This window comes from Lissotriton helveticus, chromosome 11, assembly GCF_964261635.1.
Source record: "Lissotriton helveticus chromosome 11, aLisHel1.1, whole genome shotgun sequence".
NCBI lineage: Eukaryota > Metazoa > Chordata > Amphibia > Caudata > Salamandridae > Lissotriton > Lissotriton helveticus.
In genome coordinates this window covers 1,068,531,033-1,068,547,775 of record NC_136072.1, presented here as the reverse complement: position 1 = coordinate 1,068,547,775, position 16,743 = coordinate 1,068,531,033, and the positions used below count along the sequence as shown (strand labels likewise).

The 16,743-nt window shown below is 43.4% G+C and overlaps 1 protein-coding gene across 2 annotated transcripts in view; it reads right to left on the bottom strand.

Moving 5' to 3' along the window:
* Window positions 1-16,743, bottom strand: part of DNAH10 (dynein axonemal heavy chain 10) — a 2,445,728-nt gene that overhangs the window by 1,324,879 nt on the left and 1,104,106 nt on the right. For both annotated transcript variants that reach the window (XM_078667623.1, XM_078667624.1), the window contains 2 exons: window positions 14,320-14,589; window positions 14,045-14,228 (listed from right to left, as the gene is read on the bottom strand). In XM_078667623.1, the coding sequence (XP_078523749.1) occupies window positions 14,045-14,228; window positions 14,320-14,589 (454 nt within the window). The remainder of the gene's footprint in view (window positions 1-14,044; window positions 14,229-14,319; window positions 14,590-16,743) is intronic.

The following is a 16,743-nucleotide window of genomic DNA, read 5'->3' as shown; positions in this document are numbered from 1 at the left end:
TGTAGTACCCTAATGAAATTGAACATCTTAACTGGTACTGTCACAGTCACTCTAAATGTACATGGAGATCTTCCCCAAAATTCATGCCTCTCGGTATTTTTGTGCGTAAACGGATGATTAAGCGGGACTCAATTTGTCGCAATTTACGAACTGTGTCACCGCCTCTTTCCATTTTTGTGAGCATTTTCAATCCATAAAATTTCATTGATCTCCAATCTCCTTCTTGGCATGCATTGATGTGTTTCGCCGTTGCATAGAGCATATTTTTGTTCTTGACTGCCCTGATGTGTTCCAGGATTCTCTTTTTTAACATACAGGTAGTACTGCCTATATATTTGATCCCACATCTGCATTCAATTACATATACAACGTTTTTGGATGTAGACGTAATTTGTTGGTCAATGTACATCGTTTTACCATTGGGCTCCTCAATGCTTTTTTTACTAGTTCCAATTTTGCATGCTTTACAGGTGGAGCATGGTTTGAATCCTTTGCGTTGGTCCGTCAGCCAATTAGTTTGTGGTTTTGTTTGGAAATGGCTGTTCACTAGGAGATCTTGTAGAGACTTGGTTTTTTTGTAAGTGATTTGGGGTTGCTTGCCCACTAATTCTCCTATATCCGGGTCCCCAGATATGAGATGCCAGTACTTCTTCATTTTGTTGGCAATAATTCCACTCTCTTTATTGTATGTGGTTATGAATCTTGGAGGGTCTTTTTCAGTTGTTTTTTTTTGTTTTTCCACCAATAATTCCGCTCGTGTTTTCTGATCAGCCTTCTTTTTAGGTCTCGCCCTGGAATTAGCATCCAAAGGATGCGTCCAGGGTTGGAGACGTATAGTTAGCTGTCTCGAGGGAAGGACGGACGAGAAGGTGCACGAGTTTGTCCAGGCTGGATTGGTGTGCGCGAACGCGCACGTTCCGTCCTGCGCCGCCCTCCCATACTCCCAGCCTAACACGCATGCATGCATGCACACAGACAGACACAGACACACACACACACACACACACGCGCGCGCGCGCACTCGCACTTACACTTACACAGACACGCAGGCACCCAGACAGGCAACCCCCTCCTCCTCCTCCCCCACAGTCACACACGCATACACACAGACTCCAAGACACACGCACGCTCACACACATACACAGGCCGCCGCCGCGCGCGCGCCCACACATGCCCCCCTCCCGCCCTCGCAGGCCAGCCACAAAGCGAAGCCCCACTCACCGGCGCAGGGTAGGCTCCTGCCTGCTCCGGTGCTGCAACCAATCGCGGCTCTTCCGGCTCTTCCGTGGGAGGCGGGGTAGGCTCCCGCCCTCCTACTTCCTGTTTCCGGTTGTCGCGCTGGCCTGCCTGACTTCCTGGTCGCAGGCCGGCAAAGTGACGGCGGTGATTTGCGTTATTTATATTTTTAGTTAGTTATGCATTTTTATATAGCGCGGACTTTACCCGAAGGCGCTATTTATTTATTTATGTATTTAAGCATTTTTATATAGGGCGGACTTTACCCGAAGGCGGTATTTATTGATTCATGTATTCATGTATTTGGGATATGGTGTGGCTGGTGACGTGGGTTTTTTCCCCGCGACCTCGTGTCACTGTACTTCGTTTTATTCAAGGAGTAATCATGTCTCTTCAGTCGGTCGGTATCGGAAGCGATTGTTTCAGAAGCTGGTATGCCCCTATAAAAGCGCAGCAGCTGGTATGTAATCTATTAGCAGGTGACGTGCATATCGCATGATTCTCCGCAGCTCAGCGTGCTCATACACACCCAGTTTTTAAAGCAGCTTCCGTGCTCATGTCTGTCCCATGCATTGTCCCGATAGTTTACATGCACTCACATACGCCCTGTGCATTGCACCAGTAACTTACATCTCACCACTCGCTTTATTTTCACATTAGCGTGTATTCAGCTTGTACACGTGTACTGTATCAGAAGTTTTATGTACACATCTTCCAGGTGCTGTTTGCACATCTGCAGCATTCTCCAAGTAGCTAATGCGCAAACATATTTCCCCAGCAGTTTATGTGCAATCATCCGTTCCCAGTGTTCAGTTATGTCTGCACAGTCTACTGTACCAGCGCATGTACACGTTTGTCGAATACACTCTTCCGGTGAGTGATATGCACACATTCATCTTCCAAAACACTGCCGGCAAAACATAGGATTCTGAATTTGTTCAGCAAAGTAGGAAACATAGACTCATCTGCCCGCCACTTCCCCAGGCAGCTGATGCAGACACCGGTCACCGGCATTATTTTGGCAGGTGGTGAGCGCCCGTGTGTACACTCGATTGGTAGACAGCTAGCCCACTTCCTTACTTAGCAACTGACTCGTGTATACTTCGCATGCATTCTACAAACAGCTGGTACCAACATTTCCCTTTCTCAGTCAGTGCTCACATCCGCATGCTGCTTTCTCGCAACAAGAGTTGATGTATACAAATATATCAAATGCATCCGCTTAGCAGCTGATGTCGGCATATTTCGCAATTGCATTACATCAGCAGCTGAAGCACATCTGTCGGACGCTATCTTTCACACTATATGGGCACATCTGTCCGTACATTATTCTGATTGCTGGTGACCACGAACAGGTCACCTTTACTTCCTCACAGATGGTGTGAAAACCCTCAGAAACTGATGGACAAACAAGGAACCCTCTGCACTGACAGCTAATACGCATTCTACAGCCATCTATTGCATATCTGTGGCGGATTCCGGTATTCTTTCGCCACCATTCTGCCGGCCTGTAAAGAAGCGATTGTTTCAGAAGCTGGTATGCCCCTATAAAAATGCAGCAGCTGGTATGTAATCTATTAGCAGGTGACGTGCATATCGCATTATTCTCCGCAGCTCAGCGTGCTCATACACACCCAGTTTTTAAAGCAGCTTCCGTGATCATGTCGGTCCCATGCATTGTCCCGATAGTTTACATGCACTCACATACGCCCTGTGCATTGCACCAGTAACTTACATCTCACCACTCGCTTTATTTTCACATTAGCGTGTATTCAGCTTGTTCTCTACGTCATACCAGAAGATGATGTGGGCAGATCTATACCATGCATCCTTGCAGCAGCTACTCATGGTCCAATCACGGGTGTACCTCGACTCCTAACCGGCAGCCCATTCCATCACAGACCCATCCCAACTGCTCGACATCGTCACTCTTCCTCTCACTCAACTTCTCCCATAATTCTAGCCCCTCGTTGGACACACCCAATCAGCCCTTTATTAGGTCTCGCTGGCAATGCATCCGCAAGGATGCATTTGTCCAGCTGGAGACCAATAGTTATCTGTTACGGGGGAAGGAGGACAAGAGGGTGCACGAGCTTTTTCAGGCTGGATTCGTGTGCGCGAACACGCACATTCCGTCCTGCGCCGCCCTCCCATACTCCCAGCCTAACGCGCATGCATGCATGCACACAGACAGACACACACACACACACACACACGCGCGCGCGCACTCGCACTTACACTTACACAGACACGCAGGCACCCAGACAGGCAACCCCCTCCTCCTCCTCCCCCACAGTTACACACGCATACACACAGACTCCAAGACACACGCACACACGCACGCTCACACACATACACAGCCCGGAAGTATTTTATTCACAGTAGCTCATTTCCCCATCCCATTATAATACTTATCACGGCTCAAAAACACAGCTTTAATGATATCACATTCTCTGAGAACTTTTTGGGGATTGCGCCTTAAGCACTATTTTATAGCCTTGCTGCTTTCACATGCATCCTTTCTGCTGCAGATTGCCCTCACAACTTCTATTGTGAACAACAGAATCTGCACTTACTCTTCCAAGTCACATTACTTGAATGATTTAAGGCAATACATTCAGGTTACATTATAATTTGTAGGTGTTGGTTTCAAATGCTCTTTCTGGCAGCATCTTCCAGTTCTATGTTAGTAAATATGATTTGAAACGCTGCAGAGGGTCTTGTCCAACCATTATGTATTTAACAATTTTATTCAGTTTCAAAAGCTGCTATTTACAATAGTTCGATTTCACTTTTCATTAAAAACAATCTTACTGCGGCTAATACAGATCATGCGTACTCTGCATAATTTTAAGAGGTGTGCCAGCGTAAAGTACTCGAACAACAATGACGTCTGTCTTATAAATGTCACAAAAAAATGTTAATATTTCACTTCTGTTCTTGGAGTTTTGTGAAAATACAACACATATTGCATTACAAATGCTAGAGGTGTCACATTTGTGAAAGTTAAAACTATTGGCATTGTAAATGACAAAGCTATTACTTTAGCTATTTTCACAACCAACACATAAATAAAAAAAATGTAATTTACAATACCAATGGCTCAAACTTTCCTAATGCGAGACCTATTGCATTGCAAATGCTTGTTACATTCTTTCAGGACACGGTCTTCGTATCCCCTTGATTTGAATCTCATTTTACTGTCTTCCATTTTCATTTCTGCATCCTCCTTTTTGGAACAGTTCCTTTTAAGCCTTATATATTCACCATAAGGAATGCTTTTCAAAAGTGCTTTCGGATGAAAACTGGTGCCATGTAGCACACTATTGGTGGCTGTCTTTTTACGGAACAGAGTGGACTCTTGTTTTCCTTCTGAGATATAGATCTGCGTGTCTAGAAAGGCAATTTGTTTAGTACTCGTTGAGCATGTAAATTTTAGACCGACATCATTTTCATTCAGTTTTGAAAAATAATTTTGAAAATCAGGATCTGATCCATGCCAAATTATAAACAAATCGTCTATATACCGGACCCATAAAATGATCCGATCAAGTTCCAATTGATTGTTTGTATTCCACGCAATTGTCTGTTCCGTAAAAAGACAGCCACCAATAGTGTGCTACATGGCACCAGTTTTCATCCGAAAGCACTTTTGAAAAGCATTTCTTATGGTGAATATATAAGGCTTAAAAGAAACTGTTCCAAAAAGGAGGATGCAGAAATGAAAATGAAAGACAGTAAAATGAGATTCAAATCAAGGGGATACGAAGACCGTGTCCTGAAAGAATGTAAAAAGAAGGCTGATCAGAAAACACGAGCAGAATTATTGGTGGAAGAACCCAAAAAAACAACTGAAAAAGACCCTCCAAGATTCATAACCACATACAATAAAGAGAGTGGAATTATTGCCAACAAAATGAAGAAGTACTGGCATCTCATATCTGGGGACCCGGATATAGGAGAATTAGTGGGCAAGCCTACCCCAAATCACTTACAAAAAAAACAAGTCTCTACAAGATCTCCTAGTGAACAGCCATTTCCAAACAAAACCACAAACTAATTGGCTGACGGACCAACGCAAAGGATTCAAACCATGCTCCACCTGTAAAGCATGCAAAATTGGAACTAGTAAAAAAAGCATTGAGGAGCCCAATGGTAAAACGATGTACATTGACCAACAAATTACGTCTACATCCAAAAACGTTGTATATGTAATTGAATGCAGAGGTGGGATCAAATATATAGGCAGTACTACCTGTATGTTAAAAAAGAGAATCCTGGAACACATCAGGGCAGTCAAGAACAAAAATATGCTCTATGCAACGGTGAAACACATCAATGCATGCCAAGAAGGAGATTGGAGATCAATGACATTTTATGGATCGAAAATGCTCACAAAAATGGAAAGAGGCGGTGACACAGTTCGTAAATTGCGACAAACTGAGTCCCGCTTAATCATCCGTTTACGCACAAAAATACCGAGAGGCATGAATTTTGGGGAAGATCTCCATGTACATTTAGAGTGACTGTGACAGTACCAGTTAAGATGTTCAATTTCATTAGGGTACTATACCCAAAAACAAAAATGGAAATGATTTAGGAACTATTCCATAATGAACTTTAAGAATTAAGTCTGCCCATGTGATTTAAACATGTAGCGCTTTGCAATAATGTATGCTAAACATGATACACACCAGTCTTTCTTTTATGTTTTGAATTTTTGTAAATACCGTTTCCGAACTACATATCCCATAATGCCACCTAGGGCTAAGATGGGCCAGTATAAAAGGAAAAAGAGTAGAAGGACTAACTGACCGTGAGCAAAGCCTGTTGTGGCTGAAACGCGTTGGTGGGGTGAAGCTCTAATTAAAAAGCTTTGAAAAAGTAATCCGGTTGTGCCGCTCCCTTTGAGCAAAAAAGTGATTCCTGGGTCTGGATCCGACCCCTGGGCTGAGCACACACAGCTGAGCGCTCTCGCTATCTGCTGGATCACATTGTTGTGTATGGAAGTCGTGGGGTCAAGCTCTAATTAAAAAGCTTTGAAAAAGTAATCCGGTTGTGCCGCTCCCTTTGTGCAAAAAAAAAAAAAAAATATATATATATATATATATATATATATATATATATATATATATATATATATATACTAGCTTACCCGTCGCACGTTGCTGCGATCTCAGAAGAAAGGATATATATATATATATAGTGTATATATATATGTCACCACAACCTCCTTCAAAAGAACGAGCAGAGGCCTTGTAGGGGAGACTTGGAAGCATCTTTATTTTGTTGTTAAATGGCGGATGCATTTCGGCCTTTCCGGCTCTCGTCAGCGCCATAAAGTTCAGGGTGCTTCACTTATCCATCCAAGTGCCTCCTGCTGGTCACCAATAGTGAGCGTCCGCTCCGCCCATCCAGTGTTAGCTCACCGAACCCAGTCCGTGATGTTGTGGCGGACTGCAAATCCCAGGATGCATTTCTCTCCCAGGTAAGTGGTGCCGGGCGTTTGGTCAGTACTTGTCCCACAGTGGATTAGCGGACTGCAGGGCTAGATGTTTGTGATGCCGGTATCCTGCAGAGTAGAATGAAAAGCGCCTCCTCGGGTCCCCATAACCGCTTCAACCGCCAAACTCAGGATTTAGTGGAGCGGAGGCAGGTATGTCATGCATCCTGCCCGACTTCGAAGTGGAATACTTCAGTGCAACCGCTTTATGTAGTCCTGAGCTCGAGGGTGGGCCCAGTCCAATCCAATCACTTGGAAGACACACAATCTGCCGAAGCAGCAGCCAGCGAGGGGCCGGGCCAACTTGTAAAGCGGGGGCCTCTGTAGCACGATACTGGCAAGCGCGCATAAATGTCACCACAACCTCCTTCAAAAGAACGAGCAGAGGCCTCGTAGGGGAGACTTGGAAGCATCTTTATTTTGTTAAATGGCGGATGCATTTCGGCCTTTCCGGCTCTCGTCAGCGCCATAAAGTTCAGGGTGCTTCACTTAAACATCCAAGTGCCTCCTGCTGGTTACCAATAGTGAGCGTCCGCTCCGCCCATCCAGTGTTAGCTCACCTAACCCAGTCCGTGATGTTGTGGCGGACTGCAAATCCCAGGATGCATTTCTCTACCAGGTAAGTGGTGCCGGGCGTTTGGTCAGTACTTGTCCCAAAGTGGATTAGCGGACTGCAGGGCTAGATGTTTGTGATGCCGGTATCCTGCAGAGTAGAATGAAAAGCGCCTCCTCGGGTCCCCATAACCGCTTCAGCCGCCAAACTCAGGATTCAGTGGAGCGGGGGCAGGTATGTCATGCATCCCGCCTGACTTCGAAGTGAAATACTTCAATGCAACCACTTTATGTAGTCCTGAGCTCGAGGGCGGGCCCAGTCCAATCCAATCACTTGGAAGACACACAATCTGCCGAAGCAGCAGCCAGCGAGGGACCGGGCCAACTTGTAAAGCGGGGGCCTCTGTAGCGCGATACTGGCAAGCACGCATAAATGTCACCACAACCTCCTTCAAAAGAACCAGCAGAGGCCTCGTAGGGGAAACTTGGAAGCATCTTTATTTTGTTAAATGGCGGATGCATTTCGGCCTTTCCGGCTCTCGTCAGCGCCATATATATATCATATATATATCACCACCAACAATTTCCACTTAAGAAAATCTCACGGACACCTCGAATGAATTGCAGGAAATTTAACACAAAGACTGCACAGCAACGCGTTTCGACTTTCGTCTTGATCACGATGTAAAGCAAACCAGTTTGCACATCCTTATACACATCCTTACTAAACATGAAGGAAGGACTAACAATACACCCAGTGAAATATAATGTAATACAGTGGTGTGTAACGGCGCAGCCATTTTAACATGAATAACATTGCTATAAAATGCCAAATGAAAAGGTTCATATAATGCAAAATGTAAAATAAACGCAAATCCATCATCCAGATAAATACGGCAGAGTGATCTAATTAATACAATGTAAATAAATACCTACTGCCGCAAAGTTTAAGAGCCTCAAATAATAATCGGAATATTGGCTCAGTAATCAGCAGCGACATACCAAAATACATCATGCTGGCTGCAAATGCCCAGTTCTTCTAATGTCGCTGTTAGTACACAGCCGATTCAAAGCCCAAAACTTTATTAGGTTGGGCTAGCGCGGTAAATCACATTCAAATGCATTATCGGCTCGCGGCTGCTAGCGATTCCAGAGTAAATGGCAAAGTTCACTTAATAAATAATGCTGCCTTATTAGCACGATAACAAAATCTATTAACCGTGCACTTTACAAATACTGCCAAGATGGATCACACAATTCTGCCCAAGTGGGCTATTTGCAAATTCTACCAAGATAGGTCACAATTATTGATGTAATCACAAATGGTTCAGTTGCTAGTATAATCATCCAATGACATCGACCGCCCACACCACAAACATGTGCCACAACCTAAAAAATTAAACAAAGCGTTAAAAATACTATTTACAAAAACACAGCAGATATATACATAAATGACTACGGAATTAGTACCGAATTTCTATCCGGATCCTAATCTATTAGTGGAGGTGTACAGACAATTCTTCATTGGAATTTAATCTGAGCGGGATCATAGTTTCTAGGTCAATGATGTACTTTGGCTCTAGTTTGCGGAGTAAAAGTTTCCTAATACCCCCCGTGCACTTTCAGAAACATCATCAATAACTACCATCCGCAGCTGTTTCTCATTCTGAAAGTGGTGTTCAAAAAAGTGTCTAGCAACAGGATATTGTCTGTTGTTGTGTCTAATGGCCCTAACATGTTCTAAGACACGTTTCTTGGCACAATGAATGGTGCTGCCTATGTAGGCCTTGTTGGATGGGCAGAGTAATGCATACACACAATAGGTAGTATTGCAGGTTAAGCTCTTCTTGATTACTACCTCCTTTTTGGTCTCAATAATTGACAGGGTGGTACAATCCATGCTGTTGCTACACACCTTGCACTTTCTGCATCTTTTGAACCCCCCGCACAGTCCTGCTGGTACTGCCCGCTTCAGTTACCAAATTGGGGCTCAATTCATCCCTCAATGGTCTACACCTTTGAAATGTAATCTGTGGACTTTTATTCAAGTGTTTCACGAGATTGCTGTCCATTAGCAGAACATGCCAATGCTTATTCAGTATTTTACGTACTTCAGGTGCTTGTCCTGAATAGCTGGTAATGAATCGCAGAATACTAATTTCAGTATCTTTTTTGATGGATACAGTAATTGTGTACGGGTTACTGCATCTACCTTTTTGCAAGCTTTAACTATAGTTTTAATACTGTATCCCCTCTCCCGAAAACGTCCTATCATGATCTGTTTTTCTTGGAGATAACTGTTATGAGAGCTACAGTAACGTCTTGCTCGTAACAGTTCCCCATATGGGATACTGTACACTAATTGTCGGGGGTGAAAGCTTGCCGCATTTAAGATGCTGTTGCCAGCTGTACTCTTGCGAAACAATTTTATATGCATTGATTGATCAATATATATATATATACTAGCTTACCCGTCGTGCGTTGCTGCGATCTCAGAAGAAAGGAAATTCAAGTAAACTCGTTACGATACCATTCAATTTACATTGTGTCATTTTTATTGAAACTTATTCATTTTAATATGGAAAACATTTCAAAGTGTCGTAATTCTATTTATTTATTCGAGTGCTTGTGGTTACATAATATTTTTTCTTTTTCGGTCTGGTGCATCAGAAGGTTTTCCGACGCGTGAGCTGGCCACATACAGTTGTCCATGTGAGAAGCACGGATTCTCCAAATCTAGTCCACACACTTGCAGCGATTGTCCTTGTGCTTTGTTGATGGTCATTGCAAAGCGATATATATATATATATATATATATATATATATATATATATATATATATATATATATATTATCAGAAATGTAAACAAAATAAACAATGTACAAATGTATAAATATCCTTGCAGACCTGCAATTGGAGGCCCGTGGGTCAGTGTGGAACCTACAGGTAGATACTGTGTGCACCAGAAAAAGCGTTACTGAAGGGAGGTTAACTTGTTCTTCTGATGGAGTTTCTACCTGTGGTTTCCTCACCTTTTGGATAGAGTCTCCACGCAGTCCCACACTGGTGAGCAGTCAAAGTGACCGTCTCTCCTCACTTCAGAGTCCAAACAATAGTGCTTCGCAAAAGTTTCGAGGGAGGCCCAAGTGTCCGCTTTGCAAATGTCCACCACAGGGACATCTCTAGCCAAAGCAGAAGTAGAAGACTTAGCTATAGTAGAATGAGCTCTAATATCTTCAGGTGGTTCTTTGTTAGCCATGGCGTAGCAGTTCTTGATGCACAGGATAATCCATCTGGGCAACGTCCTCTTATTCACTGCTTTTCCTTTTTTCTTGCCCACATAGCCAACTAACAGCTGATCATCCTGCCAGAGCTCACAAGTTCTGTCCACATAAAAGCTCATAGCCCTTATAGGGTTCAAATGATGAACCCTTTCTTCAAGAGGATTTGAGCGAGGATAGAAAGTAGGCAGGGTGATAGACTGGCCCAAGTGGAAAGGAGGGACCACTTTTGGAGGGAAAGCAGCCCTTGTTCCCAATACCAACTTATCTACACAGAAAGTCGTAAAAGAAGGTTCCACACTCAATGCCTGCAACTCACTAACACATCTAGCAGATGTAATGGCAACAAGAATAGTTTCAAAAGTCAGTAACTTTAAAGGACAACTATGTAGGGGCTACGTCGGGTGGCTCCATTCGGCTCCATGGGATGTCGTTGGTATCTGTAGCTTCGGTTATGATGTTGCAATGTCTATATATCCCGCCCAGGTGTGCAGACGTCGGTACGTTTAGTTTCTTCCATGCCAGAAGTGCAGAGGCATGAAGTAACTGACGTAGTCATGTGCATAACTAGGGCCCTAAAAGGGGTAGTCACCCTAGCCCAACAATATTAGTCTGCAAAGTGGGCAGGCATGGGTGGGGCTGTAAGGAATCTGCAGCTCTACCAGATAAAGTGTTACCGAAGGTAAGTAACTTGTTCATCTGATAGAGACTTCTAGATGCAGATTCCTTACCTTTGAATTAGATACCCAAGCCATACCATCTAGGCGGTGGGCTGCGGAACAATATCCTATACCAGGAAGTCCTGCATAACCGAGCCAGCAAAATGCCCGCCCCTGCAGATCTGACTAGCCAGGCAGTAGTGATTTGCAAATTTGTGCATAGATGCTGCTGAACCCTCTTCACTGTTTCCCTTCCCCAAGGGTGCATTATCTCACTACTATCAGTTGTCTTTCCTCTTTCCCTCTCTCTACTACCCCTTTCTTTATAACCACCTCATCTTCCCTATGTTTTCCCCACCACCACTGCACCGCGAGGCTTCTGCCAGGGTCCTCGGCTTGCCAGTGACCCTCTGAACCCTGCCTTTCAGCTCAGCTGCCCTCTTCCTTTCATGGGCCGAGTCTGGGGTGGGGGTGAGTGCACATACCTCCACGATGGCCAAAACTGCAACCTCCCTAACTTTGAAAGGGATCCCCAGCCCCTATGGGACCTTCCAGCCAGGGATGTTAAAAATGTTCTTTCACCAGGCCTGATGCATGGGCTGCTTGGGGCGACTGCCAGGCCAGGCCAGAGTGCCACCTCAAGGGGAGCAGGGAAGCACTTGGCAATCAGCACCGGGGCCTCGGTGGGTTGTGTGCGGTCACCCAGGCCTGACAAACTTGGCTCAAGGAATGGGCAACCCTGGGCAGGAGCACTAATGAACACACCTCCCTCTGAAGCATGCACTCAGCGCAGCTCAGTAGTTCTCAGCGCCTGGGCGCTAATACTCCTAAAGGGTAAGCGTTTGTTTTCTTATTTCTGCATATATTCACCACTTTGGTGCGTCCACTTATCTTAGCTAACAACCAACTTTGCCTTCAGATACGGAGGTCATCGTCCCACCAGCCCCACGTACGGCACAGCCCACACGCGCTGACACTCCATCGAGACCAAGAGTAGGCGTCCAAATTTAAGCACTAGGTATGTTTCCCGACCACCGCCGCATTTGCATGTTCCACCCTTCGCGTTAGGGTGTTTTAACCGCAATTCTTTTCCTCCTCCCCCCCTCGCAGCACCTCGCATGCCGAGTCCTGGTGGGTTCATTGGGACCATTCTTGACGTTGCTGTGCGCACATCCCTCTTTGGTCCATTTTTTCCAAAGGTATGACGCCCTTTTCCATTCTCTTCCCGGCTCAGTTTTAAATGCATGTAGCTCCACCCATGCTTGCTCACACACTGGGTTTGAGCTTCGTCTCCAACCCACCACTCGCATATCACATCGAGTCCGAATTATGAAATTGTCAAGCAATTAATATGTCCGTCTTCATCAGTGTTCTATTTGAATCCATGCTCACACTCACGAGCACTTCTCACCCACTGCGAATCCGATTGTTGTAAAGTTCAGCAGGCTGTTGGCAATGACATCTCTCCCCAGGTACACGTTGTTAAACTCTCTCTTTTATTTTTTATTTTTCTTTCTCCCTGTTTTACTCCCAACAGGCTATTAATAATGTTCTAAACAGGCAAATATTCAATTAAGTCCTGAAGATGATCCCTTGTCATTTTGTTTGCGGGATCGAAACGTCGACTCCTCTGAGCGGGCATACATTTGTTGCATTGTAAAGTTAATGTTGTATGCGCCGCTTCAGGTTCCACTAACCAATTGCGTTGATTCAAAATAGTGACCTGTCTGTTCTCTTTGCCTGATACACCCTTTCCTATTCTCTTATTTTCCCTTCTGTTTCCCCATGGTACGGCACAGGAGTGTGCTATACTGTAACGATTTGTTGCTGTGTGTTTATACTGTATATAAGACTGTTATCAAATCTATGATTAAAGTTTCCTGTCCGGCTGGACAAGAAAAAGTGTTATATAGAGCCTATCGTGGTCTATACTTCATTGTATCAGTATCTAAGTTGTGCTCAGGACCTATGTCTCCTTTAAAGTAACTACTACCCATGGTCCTTTGCTACCCGCTGGGTCCCCTTGTTGTTTAGAAATTGACTTACATGCCCCTGACACACAGGTCTATAACCAGAGTTATCAGTTCTCTAGCCAGGCAATCCATCATCACAGAACAGTTCATTGGTCTATTCTAAGCTGTCCAATATCACTCCCCACTAAACATGATATAACACAACTATATACAAAGTCAGCAGGCCAGGCATACAACTCAACCATATACAATGTCAACAGGCCGTGTAGGCTATTGTCAAAGATATACCTAAAACAATAAATGGCACCTATATTTGAAAAGTACTTGTGTTATACAAACGAGAGCCTCACACTATACAAAGGCATGCAATCATGGTATTTAAACAGCACAAACCTAGCTACAAAACAGGATGCTAGACAGTGCTGTCATACTGATATTACTTATAGTCTTATCGTGCTTGCTTATGAGAAACAAGGCTGGCAGTAACTGCGCCTCTTTTACTGACAGCCTTGCTTTTCATAAGCAGGGACTATAAGTACAAACTACGTGTTTAGGCACTGTTTGCAGGTTGTCAAAACACATAAATAAAAGGCATTGTCATTTACAATGCCATAGCTCAAACTCTCCCAAATGTGAGACCTATTGCGTTGCAAATGCTTGTTATATTAGGTAACAGTTTCTTGATTGCCAAAAGAGTCTGAACAATTTTGTAAAATTAAATCACATTTTTGGTAAAATGTAATATGTTTCTTCAGTGTAAACCCACAAATTACAAACATAATACTAATCTGTAAAGTGAGTGCAAATAACCAAGATAAGAAAATATTCTCAGACCATACCTGTGTAAGCGTAAGGTATATTCGATCTGTAAGTGGAGTAATGACTAGTCGTCCATTCAAGCCCATGTATTCATAACCATAGCCAAAGGTGCCAGTGCACTGCCGGACGTTCAATTCATCTGGATCCCTATCCCAGTAAAAACGAAGCTGGCTTTCCCATTCAAACTCCTGGGCATCCATAATGCTAAGGAAAGAGATCCACAGCTAGCAATGTAACATCCACAGTTAACAATGTAACAGAAAAAGTCATCTTTCGAGTATTTTTATAAATTTACCTGTCTCTGACAAATATATCAACGATATCCCTTGCATGAACATCAATGATAAGAACGGTGTTGTACTTCTTGCGGTCATTTTTGCTTAAAGGCGTTGTGATACGGGTCACTAGTTCATCAATTTGTTGATGCATTTTCTTAGCATAATTCTTCAAGGCTAGTTTTTCTCCTTTCTTCACTTTTCGAAAGACATCCTCAACCTCCCACGTCCACCACACCTGATTACCAGCAAGCACGACCATCCCTTGGTAATCAAGCATCCAGTCCACTCTAAGAAAAATGAGTCACAATTGAAGTGACAATTGAAATTATCAATCAATTATTTTTTAATCAAACTTTAAACATAAAAAACCAATTGCTACAATTTTAGTTGTTGGCATTAGATTCACAAAAAACTCAAAATTTTACCCCAGGTGGTTTTCATGTCTGTTTTAATTGAATGTTCAACTTTTGGTCAATAAACAAGCATTTTCATAGTAATATCTAGTAGGCATAGGGGTCAATTCACATTCGGGAAACAAATCCGTACCACGATTCGTATTCGTAGCCGTTTCCGTACGAATCGTACAAATCCATCCGAATCGCGTAGTACGATCCGTAGTTAAAAAATACGTCCAAATCATTGCGAACCGTACGAAAAACGAGGTCAAATCCGTACAACATAGAGCTGCACAGTGAACCGTACAATTCGTAAATATGCCGTACGACTCGCCAAGTACGATCTGGACCGGGGACCGAGAACGTGATTAGTAAGGAAAGCAGCGAATGAGCAATTTGTTCGGAGAACCACACATTCACATACGCACCGTACCCCTGCGATCATGGGGGGTACGCACCGTACACCTATGCTCTGCACCCCTACACACTGTACACCTACACACCATACACCTTCGCTCCGTACCCCCATGCACCGTACCCCGATGTACTGTACCCCGATGTACCGTACCCCCACGCTCCTTACCCCGATGCACCGTACCACTTCGCACCGTACCCCTGTGATCATGGGGTGCACTCGCGTACCCGGGGGAGGGGGTCCATTTCGCACGTGGTATGAGTCAAAATGTGCTTTTACTGATGTTTTAAAGTCCCGTAGAAAAAGAGTCGTACGGAGTGTCATCCTGACGAATCTTACTTGCTGGTTCGTAAAAAGCTGCTTCGATCCGTACGAACATCGCGTACTGCGTGTTCCGAATGCAATTCGTAAGGATTCTTAAGTCGTATGGTCTTTCGGACGATTTGTACGGAGATCTGCGTTGGGTTCAGATCGTACTTGCTCGTACGTACGGGGACGTTGAAGGTGTACGATTCGTACGGGAAAAACGCTCCGTACGGCGATTTGTAGGGGATTTTACCGAATCGGAATCGGCCCCATAATGTTTGAAAATATTTGTAAATTCCCACTTCCCATTTACAAGAGTAAATCCCTAACCATTTGCATGGTGAGAATGGTCTATGCAATTTTTATGGGTATTCCCAAACTTTACAAAGCATTCCTGCACTGGAATGCCACTTCCTAACCCCCAAAAAAGATTTACACACCTGAAAAAGTATATGTGTCACTAAATAATTTTATCGATGTAAAACCATGTTTTGCAGGTTACAAATGTGGATGTAAACTCATAAAGGGCAATTTGTACATATAAGTTGAAAATCATTTATTGGCTCTACTAATCAATTATTGATCACCTTAAGATGGATGCAACTGGTAATTTAAGGTTCTGATAGATATTACATTCAAATTTAATTAATTTTGATATACTGTATTTATTGTTGAGGTGACATTTGAAAATGTTAAGTTATGGCTATCTTCATATGGCTGTACATAAGCTAGCAAAAAACACTTACCCAGAGTTTTAAATAAGGAAAGTTCCTACTCACATAATTTTACAGCAGCTTATAATTCATTTTTATTATCCTCAATGAGGTTTAAGATCACATTAAGAGTACTTTGTACTGTAAATAGTTTCATGCAATGGTTTGTCCATTTGCATCAAGGTTTCAAAATAAAAGGGAGGAGATCATCATCACCAGTACCAAAAGCATCAGTATCAAAAGCAATTTAATATACCTAAACTGAAGCACTGGAATAGAATTTTTCAGAAAAAGAACTAATCGCCCCATCGAGGATACAATATTAGGGAATTTTCAAAAAACCTAAAATTCTATTATACATTTTCAAGAAGGCACATTCTCTGAGATAACAAATGTACAATTCTGATAGATCCAAATCCAATCTGTTTCAAATAATATGTTGACCGTAACTGGAGGATGGTTTGGGAATTATGTTGGTCAAGAAAATAAATACTGAATTCTTAGCTATTATAACCACCATGGGGCTACAAACTTATATTTGTACAACACTGGCAGGATGGTTGTTCTGAACACAAAAAAGGCCTAATTACGAGTTTGACAGTGCGAGAGCAG